At 41.9% G+C, this 23,284-nt stretch overlaps 1 protein-coding gene across 2 annotated transcripts in view; it reads right to left on the minus strand.

Moving 5' to 3' along the window:
* Nucleotides 1–2,399: 2,399 nt before the first annotated feature.
* LOC119480451 (nuclear receptor-binding protein 2-like) overlaps nucleotides 2,400–23,284 on the minus strand; it is a 36,162-nt gene continuing 15,277 nt past the window's right edge. The window contains exons 2-18 of one of the 2 annotated variants that reach the window (XM_037756692.1): nucleotides 9,817–9,939; nucleotides 7,966–8,067; nucleotides 7,791–7,880; nucleotides 7,476–7,516; nucleotides 7,294–7,388; nucleotides 7,132–7,155; nucleotides 6,950–7,036; nucleotides 5,963–6,018; nucleotides 5,786–5,881; nucleotides 5,400–5,532; nucleotides 5,206–5,308; nucleotides 5,066–5,116; nucleotides 4,839–4,974; nucleotides 4,540–4,593; nucleotides 4,275–4,338; nucleotides 3,805–3,860; nucleotides 2,400–3,683 (exon numbers count right to left, since the gene is read on the minus strand). In XM_037756692.1, coding sequence (XP_037612620.1) covers nucleotides 3,597–3,683; nucleotides 3,805–3,860; nucleotides 4,275–4,338; nucleotides 4,540–4,593; nucleotides 4,839–4,974; nucleotides 5,066–5,116; nucleotides 5,206–5,308; nucleotides 5,400–5,532; nucleotides 5,786–5,881; nucleotides 5,963–6,018; nucleotides 6,950–7,036; nucleotides 7,132–7,155; nucleotides 7,294–7,388; nucleotides 7,476–7,516; nucleotides 7,791–7,880; nucleotides 7,966–8,067; nucleotides 9,817–9,939 — 1,398 coding nt within the window. In that variant the 3' untranslated portion in view covers nucleotides 2,400–3,596. Of the gene's footprint in view, nucleotides 3,684–3,804; nucleotides 3,861–4,274; nucleotides 4,339–4,518; nucleotides 4,594–4,838; nucleotides 4,975–5,065; nucleotides 5,117–5,205; nucleotides 5,309–5,399; nucleotides 5,533–5,785; nucleotides 5,882–5,962; nucleotides 6,019–6,949; nucleotides 7,037–7,131; nucleotides 7,156–7,293; nucleotides 7,389–7,475; nucleotides 7,517–7,790; nucleotides 7,881–7,965; nucleotides 8,068–9,816; nucleotides 9,940–23,284 lie in introns of both variants that reach the window. The other variant, XM_037756691.1, reaches the window with a different exon arrangement.

Here is a 23,284-nt window from a genome sequence, read left to right on the forward strand (position 1 = left end):
AATGTATTTACACATTTAGCTACACATTTTGGTAGCTGTTAATCATTATTATTATATCCTCATAGATACTAAAAGTATCTCTTCTTCTCTACAATTTTTTTTTCTTTTTTTTTTATAATAGAGAATCTCTCAACCAAGCCTAGAGCTACACTACATAGTGCAAGAATATTATATTTAGGCTGACAATGTTTGACTCAAATGGTCCAAAACTACATTTGTTTTTTCTCCTGATAATTATTACTCATTCTCGAATATAGGAGTGATATGCATTTGATATACCAATTAAAATATTTTGTATCATTATAATGTATATTACCAATAGAATGGCGATGCCTAAATAAAAAAAATAATACTGTCTTGAATATATTTTTTAATAAATGTGTTAATGTGAACATCAAAATATACTCAATACATACTGGGATATGTAGTGGACTCAACATTAAATCCTAGTCCAGTAAATAAATAATAAGCAACATAACCAACATGTCACTGTTGTTTATTGTCATGTATTTAATTGCAGTAGCTACAATATTTAACAAAGGTTTAAGTAGAACATCCAAAGGCAAGTTTCATTCAACAGATTCACGGGAAAAGAAGTCATTTGACATAAAATAAGACTGATATGAATGTTTTTTTTTTTATGTTTGCACAGTCTAGACATTCATTTTCTTGGTCAGGTCCCCGCTGGAACTCAACTGTGACTGACAAAGGCAAAATGCAAAGTTCTGAATGGTTGCAGGCTATTAAGACATGCAGCTTACTAGGTCAAAGGAGAGCAATATTGGCACTGCTTTGCATTGACATTTTGTCTAGAAGTAAACCCCTTTAATAGCCACAAACAAATATGTACAGCACAGCCCACCGTCGGTGAATGTCTGGGAGAATTCAGGACTCCTGTCTTCAGAGACACACTGATAAGAAGGACACAGAGTAGAGTAAGTAAGTACTGTAAGCAATGACTGTACAGCAGTGTAACTGTTATGAAACCTTTACAGAAACAAATGGAGCAGAGCTAAGTGAGTACACGGAGTACACTGCTGAAGAGCGATCAGACAATTCACTATTGTTGCTTTGCTGTCCAGTTTTGTAAAGGAAAAATCCACCCAAACGGTAGCCTTCTTTTACGGCGCCAAGACTGGATTCCTGACAAGAAAACCTGGCCGAGCTGAAGGAGGGTGTTCTATTTTTGTGTTTTGAGTGGACTGCAGCACAATCAATCCCACTGAAAGTGTCTGACACAAAACTACAGTAGATCTGATACCGGGGAATGAACGTATTCTAAGCAAAATATTCCTCTCTTTTTATTAGACATTATGTTTTATCACCTGCAGCCCAAGGACAACTTCAGAGGTTCACACTATTATTGATTAAAAGAGAAAATTATTTTAAAAAAAATTATTAAAATAAAAATTATTTTATTAAAACTTTACATTCTTAAAGGGATAGTTTGGGTGTTTTGAAGTGGGCTTGTATGAGGTATTCATCCATAGTCAGTGTATTATCTACAGTAGATGACAGTCGGCACGCCTCCAGTTTGGATTAACAGACAGGAGTTACCGCACGGAAGCAAAGCAATGTACTGCTGTGGACGGGCCTGGCAGCAAAACACATTTTAGCCACATAAAAGAAAGGACCACCTTAAAAAATCTATATCAGTACGCTATATTTAGAATATTTTCGCCGGTTTACCTTGCCAGACAGCCCATGTTTTCGACGGGGAACTGAAGTTGTTATTGATGCTCTTGCCAAAGCCACAAGACTCCATTGAAGAAACAGTCATTTTACCTCACAGAACACAGGGGTTGATGGTCTACCGCTGCCTCGATCGGTTAGTTTGTGTTATTGTGTGATTTTAGTTAGTTTGGGTTCACCAAAGTCACACAATAACACAAACAAACTAACCGATCGAGGCAGCGGTAGACCAGCAACTCCTGTGTTCTGCAAAGTAAAATTACTGTTCTTTCAATGGAGTCTGGTTGCTTTGGCGAGAGCATCTATGGGTCCAATGGCTTCAGTTCCCCGTGGGAAAGAGCTGTTTCATGGCAAGATAAAACGGTGAAAATGTTCTAAATATAGCGTACACTTAAACTGATATTGATTCTTTTTAGGTGGCTAAAATACGTTTTGCTGCAGGCCTCGTCCACAGCTTTACAGTGCTTTGCTTCTGTGCCGTTTGTTTCTCCAAACTGGGGGTGTGCTGACCGTCATCTACTGTAGGTAATACACTGAGTATGGATAAGTACCTCATACAACTCCACTTCAAAACACCCAAACTCTCCCCTTAAAGATATTTGGGTTGATTTTTCCTTTAAAACACCTCTAGGCACAAAACAAGTTCGGTGTTAGAAGACATCCTCAGATGGTTTTGGGAAATACCGCAAAAATAAGTATAACAGGAATATTTATTAACAACATGGCAATTTTTTATTAATAAGTCTTAAGAACAAATCACCAACACCCTTCCTCCCATTTATAGATTACTATGATTTTACTTCACAAGCTTCCAGCTTCCAAATTTTTGTATACGAGCTGCAGCTCTTTCCAAACTAACATTATCTGCAGCACAGAGCATTGTCACCAGATGTCCAATATACAAATGCTGGGTGTCAAGCTCGTCTTCACATTCACACAGGCTGACTATGTGGGCTCATGATAGCAGACGGGATCTAGTAAGAATTAAAGCATTTTAAAACTAAAAGTCAGCCTGAATTAGTTAAATTCCAAATTGCTAATTTGAGTACGACGCCGTTTCATTAGGAAATTTTGTCCAAAGTACATTGCCATATCAGGCACTTTGCAAGTCTTTGGCTTTCAGAACACTTTCACAGGGAAAACCCCTTAAGAGCACTACAGGATAAAAGAGAGGCATCGTCTCATCGCTCGTCTCTACATTTAGGCATGGTGTGATTAGCTCTGCCTTTAACCCAAAAGTGCAGTGAGATGTGTTAACTCTGCACGTCATACAAAATAAAGCAGAAACAGGCTTGTGCAAAGCTTCTTTTGTTCACAGTTAAACATAAATAAATAAGTCAACTGAATGAGTATTAACAGTGCATGTAGGACGGAATATTAAATTCCTAAAACTGTCATAAAGTGAGGGTTGTAAGGGAGAGAGAGGCTTTAGTAAATTACTTTGTTTACAATTCAAAGTAAATGATCACCAATCGTAGTGGACACTGGAGTGCAAACGAGGCTTATGAGCAATAAAACGTCCTTCTGAAAACACAGCTGCTGCATTTGTAAATATCCGTTCTGAATAGTGGCGTTATGGAAAACTGTCAAGATATCTTAAGGCGTGATAGCCCTTTTAGGCAGGGAGTTTGTCAATCTTCCGCTGCGTTGTGGGATTGCTGAACACAGCCATGATGCCTCCGGCCCTCCAACAAGAGGTGCCTTCCTCAGCGCTGGCGTTCCCTCTTTCTCTCTGGGATGATTTACTGACTGTCAAGGCCCAGCGTCATTCTGTATTTGTCCCCTTTATTATCCCCAGCTGGGTCAGGTCCCTCCGTTCCCGTCCGCTGCCCTCTCCCTTTCTTGATCCGTGTGGTCAACGCCCCGGCCCCTCTGTCCGGGCCAGCCGCCGTCGTGACCCCTCCTCATTGTGTGGCCCCAGAGGCGAGCGCTCGGACCCGGTGTCGGCACACGGCGTCCTCCAGGAACCCTGCTACCTTCTCGCTGTCCTCCTACAAAGCACACAGGACATTTTTTTAATACCAGATATGAGTTCCTGTTTTCCTTAAAAATGTAGAAATCCCAGAGTTTGTTGTTGACAAAGAACAAACATAAAGAATCTTTCATATCTACCTCAGTGATGAAGGCGTAGTGAACAAGTTCACTGGCAAGGTCTTTGGAGGAGTCAGCTGAAAGTTTCACAAGAAATATTTCAGTTACAAAAATGTGCAATAAAATGAACCTATGGAGTATTTTGTTTTTAAAAGAATAAGTATGGTGATTTTCTATATTTTTCTTATTGTCAACAAATCCAATAAAAAAGGGCAAAATGAACAAGGAATTGATCCAACTAACAAGTATTGTCTGTTTATCCAAAGTTTGATATACTGCAGCTTATTCCTCTGTGCCATAGAGCTACACACACCAATGAGCCACACCGTTGCGCCGGGTTACATGTTCCTTTGTTACCATACGGGTGATGTGGGTCGGACGGTAATGAGAGACAGACTGATGCTTTGGTGGTTTTGGTCTTTTCATGGAATTTGCAGACAATAAGAAAAATATAAAATACTGCTGGCGTTCTCCTTTAACGCTCAACTTACTTGGTAGGATGTCACAGCTAAGCTGCCTGTGAAGTTTGTCATCCATCTTCAGAAACAAAGAGAGCTGGGGAGATATCAAAAAGACAAATATAAATCAAGCTGGATTCATGTTTAATCTACGTTAACAAACTGAACTCCTACAATAAAGAGCTACTAGAAGAATGTTGCTGGCAAAAAAAAAGACTAATATGCTTGATTGATAAGGAGCCCAACAAAAAAGTTTATTCTAAAATGGGCAAAGTACCTGTAATACTTTGTGACTCACATGCGTTTTGGTCCCGTCTTCATTTGTCTCCAAATTACAGTGCATCTGAACAACCTACAACACAAACAGAGAAACAGGGTCAGAGAATAAAAAGCACAGCAAAAATATCTTTAATATGTTTTGGGTGATAATAAACAGGCATAATACATTAAGTTGTCTCGATAATCTTCTTTCTAATTCTTGCCATATTGCAGAAAGTGGACTGTAAACATGTTCCTCGTTCATGGAGATTTTATAACATCAGACATGTTTTTGCTGTAGGCACCCAGATTGTATATCTATCGCTATTTTTGTCTAACCTTCCTAGTTTCTGTCTCCTGGGGTTCAGGAGTCGGCGTCTTGACCGTTTCAACCTGCTCCTGAGATAAGGAGAGGGCGCGAGGGACGGGGTGAGGCCGAGACGAGGCGAAGTTCATCAACGGGTAGATCCCGTTCCTGAAGAAGAGGGGACAGGGCAACATGTTGAACTTCACCCTGCAGTTACATCACTGATACAATATGAGTCCTATACTGTAGCTCCACTTACTTGACATCCTCCAGAAACTTGTCAAGTTCCAAAGGGGACACATGGGAATATCTGCAGGAGAGTAAGAAACACACAGACTGAGTGTTGTGCTTCAAATGTCAGGATACTCACAAAGATATGAGGTGCTTGTGTGATTTTACTTGAGCTGAACTCCCTCTCTGTCCTCATGTTTAATCTCCGCCATGACAGCATTGGGGTCAAAGGACTTGGTTTTCTCCTCAACACAGTTTTCTGGAAGCAAGTCTGTAGATGCAACACAAGTAAATATGGTGATGTGCATTGAAAGAGGAGACATCCGTGTGGTAAGCTCGACGTGTGGAGGTGAAAAACTCACACTGGTTGTTGATGAGGCAGTGGGCGGCGAGCAGTTTGAGGGAGTGGACCTCGAACAAGACTCGGTGGAACAGAAGGTCGTGAGCCGTAGGACGGATCTTCGCTTCGTGACGTAAACAGGACTGAGTGAACTCCTGCAAAGAGAGCAAAGAGTCCAACACATAACTGCATGACTGTACAGTACGACCCAGTTTACCGAGCATCACGCTGTATGCTGGATTTCCTGGCGTGTTTTAACAGTACAAAGTCTCTGCATGTGGTAAGAAACGAACTTAGAAGCAAGGTGGTATGTGTGGGCGAGTGTTAATAGTGTAGTTTGCCTTTATCTCTATGTTTCCGTGGTTACTCTGGTGTATATTTAGGACTTGAAGTATTTTTGAGACTCACTCTCATGAGAGGGTCTTCCAGAGATTGACCTGCATTGATGACGGCCTCCTTGGACACAGCAGTGTCTCCGTTGGCCTGGATCTCTAGTACTGCCATCTAGGGGTGCAAATAATCTGTTAACACAATCACACATGAACGCACACTGAGGGGAGAATGTCACAGATCTGTTTCTCTCACCTCTAGAGCACAGATGCCAAAGGAGAAAATGTCTATGGCGTAATCATCTGCGGCAGCTAGAAACAGAAATGGAGACGCAAAGATGAAGGAGGTGAGACACATACCGTAGATAACTTTAAGGAAAAGCTTACCCCAAAATGAAAATGCAGTCAGATTGAACTTTATTGCAAACTAATAATTAACTTTTCACTATGGCTCCAAATAATCCTGACACTCATTATCTCCTCCTGTCTCCTACAATTACAGTCATTAGGTCACAAACTTCCCACAATTCTCTGGTGGAGTTTACACTCTGTTGATAACAAAACATTTGGATTTTAAAGCAAATGTGTGGGAATAGAAGAGGATAACATGGAACTACAGGGACTAAATTGCAGTCTTTTTTGACGATTTTATCAACTTCAGTGGAGTTTAAAGGGATAGTTTGGGTGTTTTGAAGTGGAGTTGTATGAGGTACTTATCCATAGTCAGTGTATTATCTACAGTAGATGACGGTCGGCACACCCCCGGTTTGGAGAAACAGACAGGAGCACCAGCAGGGAAGCAAAGCGATGTACTACTGTAGACGGGGCCAGCAGCAAAATGTATTTTAGCCACTTAAAAAAAACCGCTATAATTATATTGAATATTTTCACTGCTTTACCTTGCTGTCAGACAGCCCTCTTTGATGGGGAACTGAAGCCGTTGTATCCATCTATGCTCTCACCAAAGCCACCAGACTCCATTGAAAAAATGTCCGCTTTGCTCCCGTACTGGTACTCCTGTCGGTTTTTCCAAACTGGGGGCGTGCTGACCATCATCTACTGTAGATAATACCCTGACTATGGGTAAGTACCTCATACAACCCCACTTCAAAACACCCAGACTATCCCTTTAAAGTCACATTAGGCTGAGGAGGTGATGACTGAATTTTCACTTTGGGGTGAATCATTTATTCAAGATAGATTTCACAGCATTAAAGCTGCACGCAATCTCCATCACACTTACATCCATATTCTGGAGCAAAAAAGTGAAGATTTCTCTGCTCGTCGCGATGTTGCCTCGCTTTACTGTGAACGCTGGCATCTGGAAACACTGTTAGAGGACACAAATAGCATAGATACATGAAATATGATGATAGATATCACACAAATGAGAACATATATACTACAAAATGATCTGTTTCTTACCATTAACAAATAGCCGATGCCACACTGTGGAAAGAAAATGAAGCATTAATGAGATGACAGCAAAACTGCAGAGATGAATTTAATGAATCCAGCAGTCTGAGTTTACAACATGGGCGTTCTACGCTGGTTGTAGTAACATAAAAACCCCTGCTGGGAGCAGACCTGAGCCGATCTTGATGAGGCCGTTGTGCTGAATGAAGATGGTGTCGCACGTCAGGTTGCCATGGATTATTGGTGGGTCACAAGAGTGCAGATAACTGCCAGTGAACAATAAAGCGTTCCAGTTAATGTGACCGCTGTGATAATAGAAATGTGAAAATCCTGGGGAAGAAATCAGTCAGTACCTGAGGGCAGAGAGAATCTGGGTGCACCATCTCTTCCAGGCCTAAAATATAGTGTAACAGAGCAACATGAATCCTCTAAAGACACAAATCCCTCCCTCATTATCAGGAATATATGTGAAGATTACCAAATATAACACTGTTACTACTAAGAGAGAAAAAAGAGAGGATGAGAAACCCAAGATATACGTCTTAGCAGTGCTTTTACATCATCTCTAATCCTGAAGGAAATATGGATCTGAATAGTGATTGACTGCAGTACTCGGAGCCACCACCAGGGGACACTGAGCAAGCACACCAGTACAGTAAAACACTGACCTTCACATTCATAGTCTTATGGTTCTTCTTTGTTTTCTTCAGAAACTGCTTGAGGCTGCCCGACGACATGTACTCTGTGATGAATATAACCTGTGGGACACACATGGAGTTCATTCACAAGTGTGTGTGTGACAGGAAAGAAAGACCAGAGAGGATAAAAAAAAGATAATCATACCCTCGCCTGGCTCTCCTTCATGTCCAGCCAGTACTTGTGGAACTTGACGATGTTGGGGTGTTCGACCTGCATCAGGTTCTCAAACATCTCCTTGATCTTCTCCTAAAAAAACAGACATCTTCACATTACCAACATGTTCATATCCCAACTCATCACATACCGCCCCTTGGCGTCACTTTAGGATTAGGCAACAACTCCCAATAAGTTTAGGAAAGAACTACACGGTTGGGCTTAAAACTACTATGTTTGTACAGTGAAAATGACACTGAACGTTGTGAACACGGGACACGATCGAACAGCTCATTGTGACGTGAAGCACGGGACACAAACAGCGGCCTCCTGGATGAAAGCCTTGTGTTGGTTGGACCCATCCACCTCCCCTCCCGTCCCGTGAGTCCTTTTACTTTTTAAACTATGTCACCACACTCCCGGTGCACTTTCTCTGAGCGGTAACTGTTGCCGTGGATGGGTTTACGTTGTAGTTAATGGAAAGGCCGGTGCATTTCATACAGCTGCCTAAAGGGTGTCTTCTTCAGCGGTATCAAATGCCGTCACAAAGCGTCCGTATCTGATGCTCTGGTAATGAGAACGGGCTGACATTACATCATGGGCCAATTAAGGTCCTTCAATCCCTTGGCCTTTAGCGATAAAGCTAAAACCATTAGTTGATTACCCATCCATCCATCCATTATCAGTAACCGCTTATCCTGTCCAAGGTCGCGGGGGGGCTGGAGAATGACAAGCTGACAATGGGCGAAGGCGGGATACACCCTGGACAGGTCGCCAGACTATTTCAAACTTCTCAAATGTTAGTATTTGCTGGTTTCCTTGGTCTTCTAGGTTAATTAACTGAATACTTTTGGGGTTTGGACTCTTAGTCGGACAACTTTCATGTCAACTTAGACTCTGAGAACTTGTCATGGGCACTTTTTTAAGATATAACTCAGATACATCAATAATAATAATTGTATTTTATATAGCGCTTTTCAAGCTGAAACACAAAGTACTTTCCAGATGAAAATATTTACAGAATAGACATTAAAAATCAGAAACCCATGTAAGCCCCACCCCCCCTGTATGACATACAAAATGAGAAATCATATATCAAGCAGCACTGAGCCCACACATTAACAGATGGAAGTGCAAGTGCAAAATAAAATACATAGTTCTTATAGGTTAGTAAGATGTCGATAAGAGAAATAAGCTCACATAAAGCAGGTGAAATTTAACAGGAAATATGTAAAAATAAGGTGCAAATATCAGTAGTGATGTCATATAAAGCAGAATGCCAATAAAAGAACAAATTCTTGAATTCAAGATCAAGACAGATAAAAGTGCAAAATATATAGAAGGGCTTATAACAAATACGAATAAAAGCCCAATTTAAACATGTTGGGACAATAAAGTTAAAATAAGGCACCATAAAATAGTAATATAAAGAGGAAACACGAGGTGATGCAATAATGGAAAAAGAAAACATTGTTAGGCGTAGGCCATCTTGTAAAAGTGAGTCTTAAGGAAGCACTTAAGAGCTGCAGTGGAGTCTGCTGATCTCACACTGAGGGGAAGGCTGCTCCGAAGCCGAGGGGCCGTAACCGAAAACGCACCCTGATTAATGAAAATAATCATCAAATACCTCTAACTCTAAATTAGAAATGTATACAAATAGGGGGTTTTCAGGGATGAAACGAATGCTGGAGAAAGTCTGGGAAAAAAGACAGAACATTCAGTCTTCTTTTCCGTATTGGTTCATTTGTTCCATTACACCTGGTTAAAATCCCCAATAAAACCTCAGAACAGAATAAATACTGCCTGTCTTGGATTTAGTGAATAAGTACACATTACTAGTACCTCCTGTGCTTTGAAGACCTTCTTGTCAGAGAAGAGCACCTCGTTCCACACCACCTCCACGCCCTCCTCTGTGTCCATGGCCAGGGAGGCACTCTCCACACCTGGAACATTACCTTGGCTCACCTGCAGGGGGCACACAGAAACACATATAGGATTTAGCATGATTCTAGCAATAGCACTGCAGCTGCAAAATCTTAAGTATTCATTTATTGCTGTCCTAATTTCATGATATTAAATCTGCATCACCTGTTTTTTTTGTTGTTTTTTTTAAGCTGTGAACACAACATTGACATATAATCATCCTATAAAGTTGTTATGGTATTTACACATCCAGATACGGAGCATCACAGTCGTGTTTGTGTCCATCTGATGAATGCTAGTCTAATATTCACTCTCATTTTAGCTCTGGCCACCAACTCCCAAGTGTACAATCTGGCTCTTCAGAGGCCCATGTTAACCAGCTAGTTATTAACTGTGTCTAAGGCTGCATTCACACCAGAGCAGGTGTTGCAGTGATTCGCCACAGGGTTGTGCGGCGGTGTGGGAGAGTCACATTAAAAGCCCATTAACTGCCATGATTAACGTCTTTATTCCCTCATGGCTGGGTTGTACAGCTCTGGATCGCCGGTTACGTGATTGGCCACCACAGCGTGATGTCGGGTTCTCCAAAAGTTGATTCTGTTTCTACTATTCCACCGCAGGCTGCCCCAACCCCAACACACAATCCTGATTCAAAATGAATGGGAGAACTTGCGTTTCGACTGCTGGATCTGGTGTGAATGCAGCCTAATGGGCCTTTCACACAAAACGCTGTATGCGGTACACGGTAAGCTGCGCGCTCCGTTGTTAAAAAAAAAGAAGCGGTTGTTGCGCGGCGCAAGCCATTGGAAATAATGGGCTTCAGAGTGCAGTGGTGCCGTTGCCGCGTTCTGTGTGAAAGACCCATAACAGCGCATTTCACTGGATCTGGTGACGGCGTGGAGCGCGTCTGGCTTGCAAAACTTGGACCAAACTGTCAAACTAGGCAATATAGTTCTAAAATGAAATGAGATTTTAGAAGTAGATTTTGGTGGAATGGAGAAATAACAGAGCCCTCCCTAAAATACTCAGCAAGTCACCACCACCAAAAAGCATGTCACCACCCCTGCTGTGGCTATAATATCTGCTAAAAGCTCCCTGTAATTCCACTCACACAGAGATCTGACAGCGGCAGCTCCATTAATAAAAAGTCAAATCTGGGTCGCTGCTGTCGCTACGAGGCGTAATTTATATTTAAACGCCATGCAATTCAGTTTTACATCCATTGATGCACGGTGAGGCGTCAGCGTGCACAGATGGAAGATTGAATTCACTGTACTGAGGTTTACGATAAATGTGGCCAGCCAGCTATAGCATGATGATGAAGAGTGAAGAGGGGGCGATAGGATGAGCAGCAGCTTGTGTAAAGAGGGAAGAGATGGATTAGCAGGAGACAGAGAAGCGAGGGGGGATTGTGGGATGAGGGATTTAGAGAGACGAGACACAAGATGGAGGAGGAGGAGGCACCGGAGATCCAAGAATCACAAAGAGAAAGGAAAAAAGGGAGCAGAGTGGAGTGAAGAGGCAGTGGTTGGGGTCTATAATCTGGCAGACGCAGACAGCCCCGGAGGCTCCATGAGTGTTTATGCAACAGCGGCAAACAGCTAAAGACAGCTCATCACAGGATATTGCTGCCTCAGCTGGGCGGACCTCATGCAGCCTCCTCATACTTTCATGCGGTAGAAGTTTTGGTGCAGTGAGTAAATCCATTACTATAACAACCATGATGCATGACCCTCAGTTCACACTAATCCTTGCGAAATTATTGGAGAATTGACGTCATTTCATTCAGTAGTTTCAAAGATTTAGCAATGACAGTTTTTTTCTTTTTTTAAGCTTTCCTCACATCACTAGATCAGCGGTCGCGAGATAATTTCAGGGGGTCGCCAGATGGTTGTGGAGAAAAACATAACATAACATTAAAAATAAAATAACATATTTTAGACTGTGGAATGTTTTTTACATTACATCGCTTGTACCAGTGATATCATCTGCCTTAGAATTAAGGCTGTCAAAGTTAAAAGTTAAAGAAAGTAAAAATTTTTTAATGCAACTTGCAATTTTAAGGTTGTAGCAGGATCAGTTTTAAAGCTAGAGAGAAGATAACGGTATCATATGAAACTACAAAACCTAAGAAATCCATTGGTACTAACCATGTCATACTGGCTTGTCGGGAAGGAGGTTAAATAACGCCGTTTTCAAAGGGGTCCCTTGACCTTTAACCTCAAGATATGTGAATGAAAATGGGTTCTATGGGTGCTAGCTGTTAAAACTAAACAAAACTGTCATCACAAACAAAGCATTATATTATTTATCCTACTTTATTAATCTGTACATTCAACATAATCACTCAAAATCAGCATGTGGGGGAGGTGCGTGGAAACAGATGTTTACACCAGGTGAGGGCTTGCAAACATCAACCTGATTATTCTGGCGGGCCGTGACTCAGAAACCTTGACCTCTGACCTCTTTGAGATTTCCTGACGAGGATCAATAAAGTGTTAGCTCTCATCTCGAGTTATAGAGAATATAAAACCGTCGATCTTGGCATTGATAAACTGAAAACTATAAATCAGTGGCACAACGTCACAGAACATTTGCCACCAGACCTCAAGCAAATGATATGGGAACTGACACTGAGCTTGATGACGGTGTAGTGACTGAACAACTATTATTTAGGCTTCTCTCTCCACCTCAATTACTACTTATTACTGCTAAATGCTAACCATTGACGTATCCTACAGAGCCCTACTTGTACCACGCTTCATGACATCATCATCTCACAGTGATGAATGGAGTCAAAAAACGCCTCTCTGTATCCGGCTCCACAGGAGGAGGTCTGTTAACTAAACAGAGCAGACAAACAGCAATCACAGCAACCACAAAAGCTGCTAGAAATATTCAGATTTTAAATGTTTGTGGTTTGTTTGTTGCTCAACCTGCAGTGTAGTACAGCTGCAGCAGCTCTGGGTGGGCAGCAGAGGAGACATGACATATAATCTCACTACTCCCACTCTACAGGAGATGATAATCTGATTACTGGTATTACAGAGCTGGAGCACAATCCCCTGACCGGCTGACAGGAGAGGGGATTCCTTCTATCAGGAAGGGATCATGTCGGTGTCCCTCCGGCGTCAGGGCTCGGCGGTTGTTTATTTTTCTCTAGATGTTGAGAAACACTCGGTCCAGTGTCCCAGCGTTTACATCCCAGGGGTCTGTTGCCTGGTCGTGGTAGCGTGAGACTCGTAAACAGCACCCCGTATGCTCGGCTGCGATTGGCTGCCGGTAGGGAGGTGGGTTTAGGGCGTGGAAAGGGATTTAAGGGATCTTGTGTTCATGTCAAAACAACTTCTATTCTGATGTTTGTTAACTCTACATCCGAGCCGGGCGGGTAAAACTGGATCGTGAAGGATGTCACACTAACCTCTCATTACCTCACCGCACATTTCTCACTCACATGAGCCTCTTTATTTTGATTTGTAATGGAAAAATACTGGATACTCTCTTCTTACTTGCAGCGTATCACTCCGCCCTGATTAACACAGCATTATGTAGATCCCATTTAAACCCTCAATCTAAGGACATTTTATGCAATATAATCTACAATGCAAGGAAAGTTCAAGTCAAATCGAGGTTTATTTTAGCCCAATATCACAAATAGGGACGTTCCTAACGACTAAATTCCCTGACGGTGCTAAATGCGAGATTGGGAGCATTTCTATTTTCTCCAAACGGCTCTCAACATGGCGACAACTCACAGCTGCACAATATTTCTGCACAATATTTCTCATTGTTTTGTGTTGTTAATTGATTTCCAATAATAAATATATACATACATTTGCATAAAGCAGCATATTTGTCCATTCCCATGTTGATAAGAGTATTAAAAACTTGACAAATCTCTCTTTAAAGTACATTTTGAACATAAAAATATGATTAATCGCGATTAAATATTTGAATCGATTGACAGCCTTAGTTTTATACTGTATATTGTTGATAGACACACCCTGCTATCTGTGTATACCACACTTGCACTGGCTACATCCAAGTCAAAGAAAGTGTAAATCTCCGTTGGCTAGACCATTTGCAGTGACAGTTTCCATCGCCCGGCATCAGAGTACAGTACAGCAGCTCTTTCAGCGCTGCAGAGGCATCTCATATGAAAGAGTGTCTTTGTCTGAGACTGCGTGTGGGTCCAATGCTTTACAGCGACAAAGAGCTTTGTCTCCCAGACGTCAGCCTCTCGCCTCTTCCTACACCTCATACCTCGACGATGAGCTGATACGCCGCACCGCGTTAATATTTAATAAGTCGATTTCCTACAGGCTACACCCCCCAAGTAATCTGCATCAATCTGTACTAGATATTTGCTAGAGGTGTCTGTACTGTATGTAAATGAGTGCAGACTTCTTTCTGCTTTCTCTCTCTCAGAGACTTCGCTGGCATCAAAGAGGAGCAGGATCAAAGAGCTGCACTGAAATGTTGTGGAAAATGCAAAAAGAATATTTCTTACCCTGCACAGTGTGGATGTGTGAATAAGGGAAAAATATGCACACCCTTCAATTCAAGCATTCAAGCAATACAAAATAACTGTTTACTGCTATTACCTTAAAAATAATGTATTGAGATTACAGATACAGGTTATTAGATGATTACGTCTCCCCTCCCAAACAAACAAGAGTTGAATCTCACTCAATTGTCACTCCCGGTTCTCTTACTGTCAAGATGGCGGTGAAGAAAACAAAAAAGGGGATTTACTCATCTCTTATCGTGCCTAATTTTAGTGGATCATGAACATATCGGGTATGGAATTAATCTGCAGATGCTCCGGTTCAAAATGAGACCAAACTTTTATATCAGCGTCAGTTTTTGAGCCACGACAACGGCCAAAATGTGGTCTGCAACAGACTAGGTAAGGCTTGCTTTTAGCGTAGCTGATTGCCAGAAATGCCTTTTGCTACTGAAGCAGTTGTTGATCAGCTGTGGTCCCTACCGGCCAGTTAAAGCCAAGTTCACACTACACGACTTTCAAAGTCAACAGATCTCAGATTCGTTTATTTATCCGTGCTTACGTTCCTGTTTCATCGATAAAACACTGTTTTGTTACACAAATATGAATAAGCAAACACCACAGCGAACCAGACTTTACAGTGAATACACTGAACAGTCATCGAGACTTCCCGCTGCCTGTCTCGCACTCCTTGTTCCTGTCCGGTCGGCGTCGGGGCCCTGAGCCACTGACCGTCTGCTGACCTTCACCAGCTATCAGCCGCTCTACAGTCCGCCTCCACATCTCCCTCTTTCTGTCGCCCCAGGATGTCACATGCACAGCCCACAATCAGGTCAGCGTCTCGGATAATGTGCGTGTGTCCGCTCAGCGTGAAGAGTAAAGGGATGGCACCAGCCGTGACAAGTCAAGTGGGGGACAAGAAATGGGCAACCCTCATGCATTCACAGTTAGATGACAGCGTATGTCTGCGTGAGAGATTTTAAATCTTGTTTTCTCAGAGTAACGCCCTTCATGTCCCACATTATCTAAATCAAACTGCTGCCAGGATCTGGACTTTCCGGAAGACGTAAAAAGGTTCGACCTCTTTCAAATGGACACACAATGTCACACATATGTCGATATTAGACAGATCAGCCGGCCATCACGTCTCACTTATTCATTTTCTCATGGAGCGGTTAACGCTCCCCGCTAAGAGGAATGTAGGACAGCGAGAGCAGATGGATACAAAGGAGGGGAGCTGCTGCAAAATAAACACAAAACAGGACACAACATAGTCAAAGCAAGTTATTCAGCCGCTTTCATGAAGCTCTGCTGATAATTCAAAATCAGAAATGAAGATTTTCATGTCCTGCTGTGCTGTAAAAATGAAGGTTCGGATAAAATCAAATTAACACTCTTCAACAAAGAGAGACCAAATCCTTTACTTGTATTGTACAAAACTGGGGCATGATAAGCATTGTGAGGCCGTCACAAAAGATTAGAACATGTTTAGTTTCTGCAGGTGCTGTCTTTCATTTGGTTTTGCAGTTCAGTCTGTTTCTGTGCTTCAGTCTGTACCAGGGCTGCAATATTACAGTAGCCGCGCTGTCCTCGCTCCCATTGTCACAGTGACAAAGCTGCAGATTTATAGGGCCAGCGGGAGAGAAATGGCAAAACCACAACTGCATTCAAGAAGTCAGAAGCTGCTCTGACTGGGATGTGATGAGCATGGGAAGTGCTGAGCGGCCTCGTTACGTAAACCCTTTAACAGTGATTCCACAGAAATTAGACTTTTGATCTCTCGTCTATCTGCAGCACAGAGACGGCTGAATGTAGATGGGTGAGTGTTATATACTGTATAGATGAACCTGCGTGAGTCTGCGTTAAGAAGTGTTGTTTTCACACTAATTTACACTGCAAGTCAGAGATGTTAATTAACAATCCTTGAGTCCAAAGTTTCAATTAGCACTTTATCAAAACCAAATCCTTAGGAAGGCCTTAATAATTTAGCTTTCAACCATTTTAAGCAACAAAAGTCATTAGTGGCTTATGATTTAAGAGCTAAAACTCAACCAACATTTGAAGAATCAGAACTGTTTGTTTTGTTGTGTTAACAATAGTGATGTCAGTTAGATCATCCATCTTTTGCTCACTACATCTGAGCCTTTCTTACTCTCAGGTATGCATAAACTACAGGTTGTGAACTTCTTTTTAAAAGAGAAAATATGAAATTGTCGGTTCTCTTATCGGTAACAGCCACGAGAAGCAGCTAATTATCGGTTATCAGCTGAAAGAAATGCATATCGTGCATCCCTAATTCCAATACTCATTTTTTTTATAGATATATTGCATATTTTCTATTTAGCTAAATTGCTACCCGAATGTTTTGTGTGTTACAGTTTGTAAATAAGAAATTGGGAGAAGATAAAAGATTTGTTGAGATTTGTTGACTTTGAATTTCTATTTTACCAACTTTGAAGTGGATCCAATTATTTTTTACAATGAATCAATTAATCGTTCAGTCTATAAATTGTCAGAAAATAGTGAAACATGTCTGTTTTGTCCAACTAACAGTCCAAAACTCAAAGATATTCAATTTACAATCATATAAAACAGAGAAAATCAACAGATTTTTCATGACTTCAGTGATTAATCGATTGCTAACGCTTCATCTTATGTCGCTCGACTAACTGATTAATCGACGGCACCAATCAGCATCCATCTCTCCCTGAGTAAGAGCATCACTCTGCTGTGAACTGTGAGTATAACTCTGTCCTTGTCAAACACATCAACCTTCCCGGAGCCAACGAGTCGGTGAGCTGAAATGCCCCACTGCCCTTTAAACACACACACGCGCACACACACATCAACCAATCAAACATTCCTGTGTTTCAGCTAAGTGGAAAGAACCGGCACAAGGTCGGGTTTTATCTGTATAACTACAGTAGTGTGTGTTTACTCACTTTCCTGCTCAACCTCTTAAGATAAAGAAGATAAGAAAGAGCCGGTGTTTGTAACATTTACGGGGTAAAAGGAGAACAGAGAGATTCATTTTCCTGCCGTTCACAAGCCTCACATTGTTTTGGACCAAAAGAAAGTTTACAAAATAGACATTTAATAAGCATTTATATTGTTTTCTCTAGTAGGCTTTGATAATGTGTGAAGCAGCATCTAACTATCATGAGTTGACGGTTCAGTTTAAACAGGAAAGGCCGATGTGGCAGAAATAACGCCCTGTTTTATCATACCTCAGCTCCCACCTGGCTCTCCTCTACTGTTAGAGGTTAAAACTGCATAAAGTAGCAACATAAATCATTATCAGGCGCTGTTATCACCTTCGTATTATCTGTTCTGGCTTTTCCCCCCTCAAATACCAGAAGTTATTGCAACATTTCGGTCACTTATCATCCATCTAATCATTCTCTGTTTCTGAGGAGAAAGAAAGTTGTGCTCATTTTACAGGACGAATGTGGGAGAGAGGGAAGGTCACGATGTCACGACCACAACTGATGCAGCACAGCTTAATTAATAAACGGAGCAAAAAAGTTAATTACACTTCACTCAGGTGGGAATAATTCAAACTATGTAAAATATTCGTGCTTCATTTCACATTAATCCTTAAAATAATTCAGGCTTCATTTAATAAAACACTTGTTTATTTTAAAAATCAAATTGTATGCCTGAATAAAACATGAAATGACATGTTGGGGTGAAGGTGTTTTATCCTGTGGCGATCCTCCTCATAGGAGGGAGGTTAGGTGTTGTCATTTCTAATAAATCAAACAGACCTCGGATCAGAAGGGGGTCCAGTTTTATTGGAGTCCTATAGAGCAGCACGCTCTGCAGTCGCCACATCAAATTAGATTGTGCAGGGATATAAAGCTTGTAGATGACCGTCTGGAGCATGTTGTAATTCTTCTGTCTTGTGTTTAAAAGCATTCCCGGGTTAATGCTGCGGTGGCGAATCAATCAGGCAGTCTCACACTGAGGATTTATCTCACCAAAGTCCCATTCACACATACAACGCAACCCTGACCTTATCTCGACATTATTACCCAAAGGAGCTGCATGCGGGAACGCAAATGTCTGAATCAGTTGGACCGGATATTAAACAGACTTTACCTTGCCAGCTCCCTAATAGTGCAAAGTCCGGAGAATTCACAGCGAGCTAGTTTCCATGCGACTGGCACGAAACCGGAAGAATCAGCCACGAAAAGGCGTATGAATGACACGATAATGCGCAAGGCATTTAGCGTGCAATAAAAACTTGCTTTTGGCGTGTCATTTGTAGGCCATGTCTGTCTGCAATGTAAACGCATGTGTGTAAATATGCTATGCTCAGAGCTAGTGACGTAGAATAAAAAGTGAGAAAGGCTGCTTATAGCGTGGGGCGGGTGGGGAGGTGGATGGGTCAAACAATCGCACGACTTTCAAGACCGGTGTTCGAGACCGGTGTTTTGTTTAGTAAGTTACGTTAGTGATGTTTGTGACATGTTTTCCACACTGATGTTACCTTGTTTCTGTATGTTTACATACTTATTTTAAGCCCAACTATGACATTTTTCCTAAACCTAACAAAGGGGTTTTGTTGCCTAAACCTTGCACTGCGTACAAATGACACGAAAAAGTGTCGTACAACTGACAAGCAAAAAGCCAAAAATGCATCCTCATGACAAGCGCAATGTCCTTGTAATGTCGTGCTATTCATACGCCTTCCCGTGAGACCAGGTTGGTAAGAATATAAACATCCGAGGGTGAAGAAGAAGGGTCATTTGCACGAAGACGGCAACGAAAATGGCTAACTGGAGTAGGGCTGACCCGAATGCTTCGAAACTTCGACCGTTGCCATGGTAATCAACCTCCAAATCAGTATTTGAATGCTCGTTTTTTTCTATATATATATAATTATGTAATAATAAAGTATAAATCCCAAAATAGCCCATGAAATAAGGAATAATCCCACAACATTATTCATATTCAACATTCATTATTACTAGTTATATGTGTGTACATGTAAATGGTATTCGGGACAGCCCTAAACTGGAGAGACGACGAGATTCGGTTGTTGTTTATGACCAAATTACGAACCGGCTAAGTGACTGCTGTGTTTTGCGTCATGTCCTGCCTCTCGCCCCCCACCTCAACCAAACAGAGTATTTCCAGTAGGTGTATTTTCCAGTAGGTTGTGAGCTACATGTGTGAAAAATGGCAATAAAAAATATGAGAAAAACAGCTCTTCTCTCCTGCAGCAGCAACAACATGCAGGAAAACTCCTTCACACCAAACATCTTTACATAACCTCACACCTTGATTCAGAAACTTTACAGCTCCTATAAAGTGCTGAGTCATGATTGTAGAATATCTGTATGAATCATCATCTTTCTTCACTCAGGGATTGATTGATTGCTGCTTACCATACTCACACAACTCATGTCACATCGACACGGTAAGAAACGAAGCCTTCTCAATGAACAACGCAAACTCCAGAGTGACGTCTCCTTTCCAGCGTCTTGTTTTGAACAGGAAGATGCTCTTTGAACGCTGGCCCAGTCCCAGTGTCCGGCCTCGCAGACTCACAGACTCCGGGTTTTTCCCACGGTGAGAAAAGCAAGTTATTAAAGGCTCTTTATGCATACTTTCCACCAGTCTGCGGTCAGGAGTGGAATGTAACGGGAAGTGCATTTACTCAAGTGGGGCACTTATAATTAAACTTGAGGTGCTTGTACTCAAGTAAGGTTTCCATTAGGGCTGTCAAAGTTAATAACATGTTAACGCAAATTCGTTTCAACGCCACCAATTTCTTTAACGCATTAACACAACTTTCACTTTTTAGGTTGTAGCGGACTCATTTTAAAGTCAGAGTGAAGATACTAGTATCATATGAAACTAGAAACCTAAGGAATCCATTGGTACCAACCACGTCAGGTTAGGTTCTCAGGAAAGAGGCTAAATAACGCTCCAAAGTCAGGCTAAATTCTGGTGAGGAAAACTGGCATTTCCATTTTCAAAGGGGTCCCCTTGACCTCTGACCTCAAGATATGTGAATGAAAATGGGTTCTATGGTTACCCACGAGTCTCCCCTTTACAGATACGCCCACTTTATGATAATCACATGCAGTGCATGTTTATACCAGGTCTGAACAGGGCCTCTGTTCACTCACTCACACATCCACTATTTTGGCACCAGAAGAAGACTTCCAAAGAGAGGAGAAGGTTTACAAAACAAGGATTTTGCAATTGGTCATTTTTTTTCGGTCCAGTTCTTGGAAAAGGAGCAGCGGTTCTGACTAGGCTGCTAAAAGGAGGTGTGTGTTTGCCTCAACCTGAAACTGGCTGCCTTCCCGTTTCTTTAAAAAACACGTACTGTACAATTGACTGTGTTCTTGGAGAAGCTTCTGGCAGAGTCCGCCAGAGTCTTAAAAGTTCTCCATAAAGCGGGGTAATTTCTGCCCACTGGATTACTCAATTCATGCTTGTAAATCCACACACACTGCTTGCTTCACTGCTACTACAAACCCAGCAGAAGTGCTCCAAGCGACCGCACCCCCCCCTTCTGCTGCATGTTACTGCAGCACAGCTAAAGCAAAAAAGGGGTGAGTCAGGGTAAAAGCTCAAAAGACTTGGCAACCAGTGCCAAGGCTTATTGAGCGTTTGCCACAGTAGCCAGCCAGCAAACAGCAAACAGCTAGAAGCTCGCTCTGAGCGCGGTAGCAGCGTGCTCGTGCATGATGGCACTAACATTAGCTCGTAACACTCCCATTACTGGAGGCAGGAGCAAGAAAAACAACATTGTCGAGCAGTAGAAACCACTTATGAGGGGGGGTGAGTAGTCTCTCTCTCGCAGCTATTGTTGCGTTTATAGGCCTCAATTAGTAAAGTGGCTGATATGCTTGTTAAAGAAACCTCATGTGGAGAAAGACTGAAAGGAATATGAACACGATGACGGAGCAGGAAAGAGTTGTGTTTATCATGCGGCGTTTATCTTAAGCTGAAAACCTGAGCTGGCTCTTCAGCACGTGTGCAAACAAAAGCCTGTTGGCAGACCTGCATGGAGACAGCAAGCTGCTTTTTTTCTGTGCCTGTTGATGTTATGTAAGCTTTACAGACAAAGCTCAATAGAAGTGTCTGTGAAAGCACCACGTGGGGGGGGTTAGTATGTGTTGATCTAACCCTCAGCTACCTGTTCACAGTCTCTGCACTAGATGTCAAGAGCTACAATGTGTGTTGTCAACACCACAGACGATAAAATACAGCCTTTCTTCTAAAAATTATGTTCCCATTCAACTAAACTGCATTCTTCTTCTTCTTCTTTGACGTATCACAAATAGTCCGCAGAAGGCTGCAGCGAGTGACGTAGTACAACAAACAACACGCAGAGTAGGTGATGTAAAATATAGAGCGATGAACGTTACGTGGAATAATGACGTTACTGAAAGTTATGTGGTATAATAAAGATTATGACAAACGAGAAAGTCCACTAGAATAGACCGCTACTCGTGTCCCGTGTGAAACTAAAAGTAAACGTTCTCAGTCATTTTAAGCCAAACCATGATGTGTTTTTTACTAAACCCAACTCAGTAGTTATGCTTCCTAAACCTAAAGAAGTATTGTATAGAAGTATTTTATAACTACGTGTTTTAAAACTGTTTAAAGGCACGGTCAGAGATGCGCAAATGCAGGCGAGTGGCCACCGCCTGCCAAGGCGATATTCAAACTGAAAGTTCACTCCACACGAATGTGAAGATGCGAATTTGCTTCACAACCGGAAGCGAATGTTTTGTCACCCCTTCGCTCGCCTAGAATGAGAGTAAACAGGAGGAATGTTCATTTTGCACGTGTGACCGTGCCCTAAAACGGCGACCGTAATCCGGGAGAAATCACGTTTCCCTCGAAACGTGATTGAGGTTTGCAGTTTAGTTGTATGGGAACATGGTTTAGTGGGAGGCAGGGTTGATAAAATACGATCCAGGGAGTTCAGCTTGAGTAACAGATGCATGAGTTTAAAGGTTTATTAAGAGCTCTTTATAAAGACTATGAGGCTTTACAACTCAAGGCAACAATCATTTTATCTTTTATCGTGAGGATAACTGGGAATACAGAGGACATGACCTCCGTGTCCTCTATGGCAGCTACAGCCCTGATCCTCCCTGTGCAGCGCAGAAGGGGGGGGGGGGCTTTAAATCATCGGCTCCATATTTAATTCATCAGCCGTCGTCCTGATTGATGGCTGCTGGGATGCACTTATAATTCAACTCCTGCATGAGAGTAACCTGCTTTACTTTCAGCTGCCTGAGCTGCATCAACAACACATTCAAATTTTGAATGCAAATTGGGTCGCGACTGACACGCGCGGGGACAACAGCAGATTTATGAGGGAGAGGAAATCTGAGAAGAGAAGAGCTGTAGTAGGTAAACGATGAGGCCTCGAGCAACAACACCGGAGTAAAACATTCACACAGCTCAGGAATTGATGGTTTTGTTCATATTTGATTGTATATTTTATTCTGTGTGTGTTCTTGCTGCATCTTCATTTTCATCATGTCAAAGAGAAGTGGTTTGAATTCATTGACAGATTATCACATGAGTGATCAAAGAAGCTGGAAAGATGATCTTTTCATAAAACTAGGCTGTTTATGCAGTAGAATGGTGCAAATATTTTAGAAATTGGTGCAACATGACCTTAAAAACATGTCTACACAGCCCTGCAAAAAAAAATTTAATATATAGCACTTTCAGCAAATAAATAAATTACTTTAGAATAACAAGTTCCCTACACATTTAAACCTTAAATATGAATATCATGTTTCTCCACAAGGTCCGATTGTCGCTACGTCCCTTTTTATGTGCATATTTGACGCACGCACGCACGCACGCACGCACGCACGCACGCACGCACGCACG

Source organism: Sebastes umbrosus, chromosome 21 (assembly GCF_015220745.1).
Source record: "Sebastes umbrosus isolate fSebUmb1 chromosome 21, fSebUmb1.pri, whole genome shotgun sequence".
In the NCBI taxonomy this organism is placed as follows: Eukaryota; Metazoa; Chordata; class Actinopteri; order Perciformes; family Sebastidae; genus Sebastes; species Sebastes umbrosus.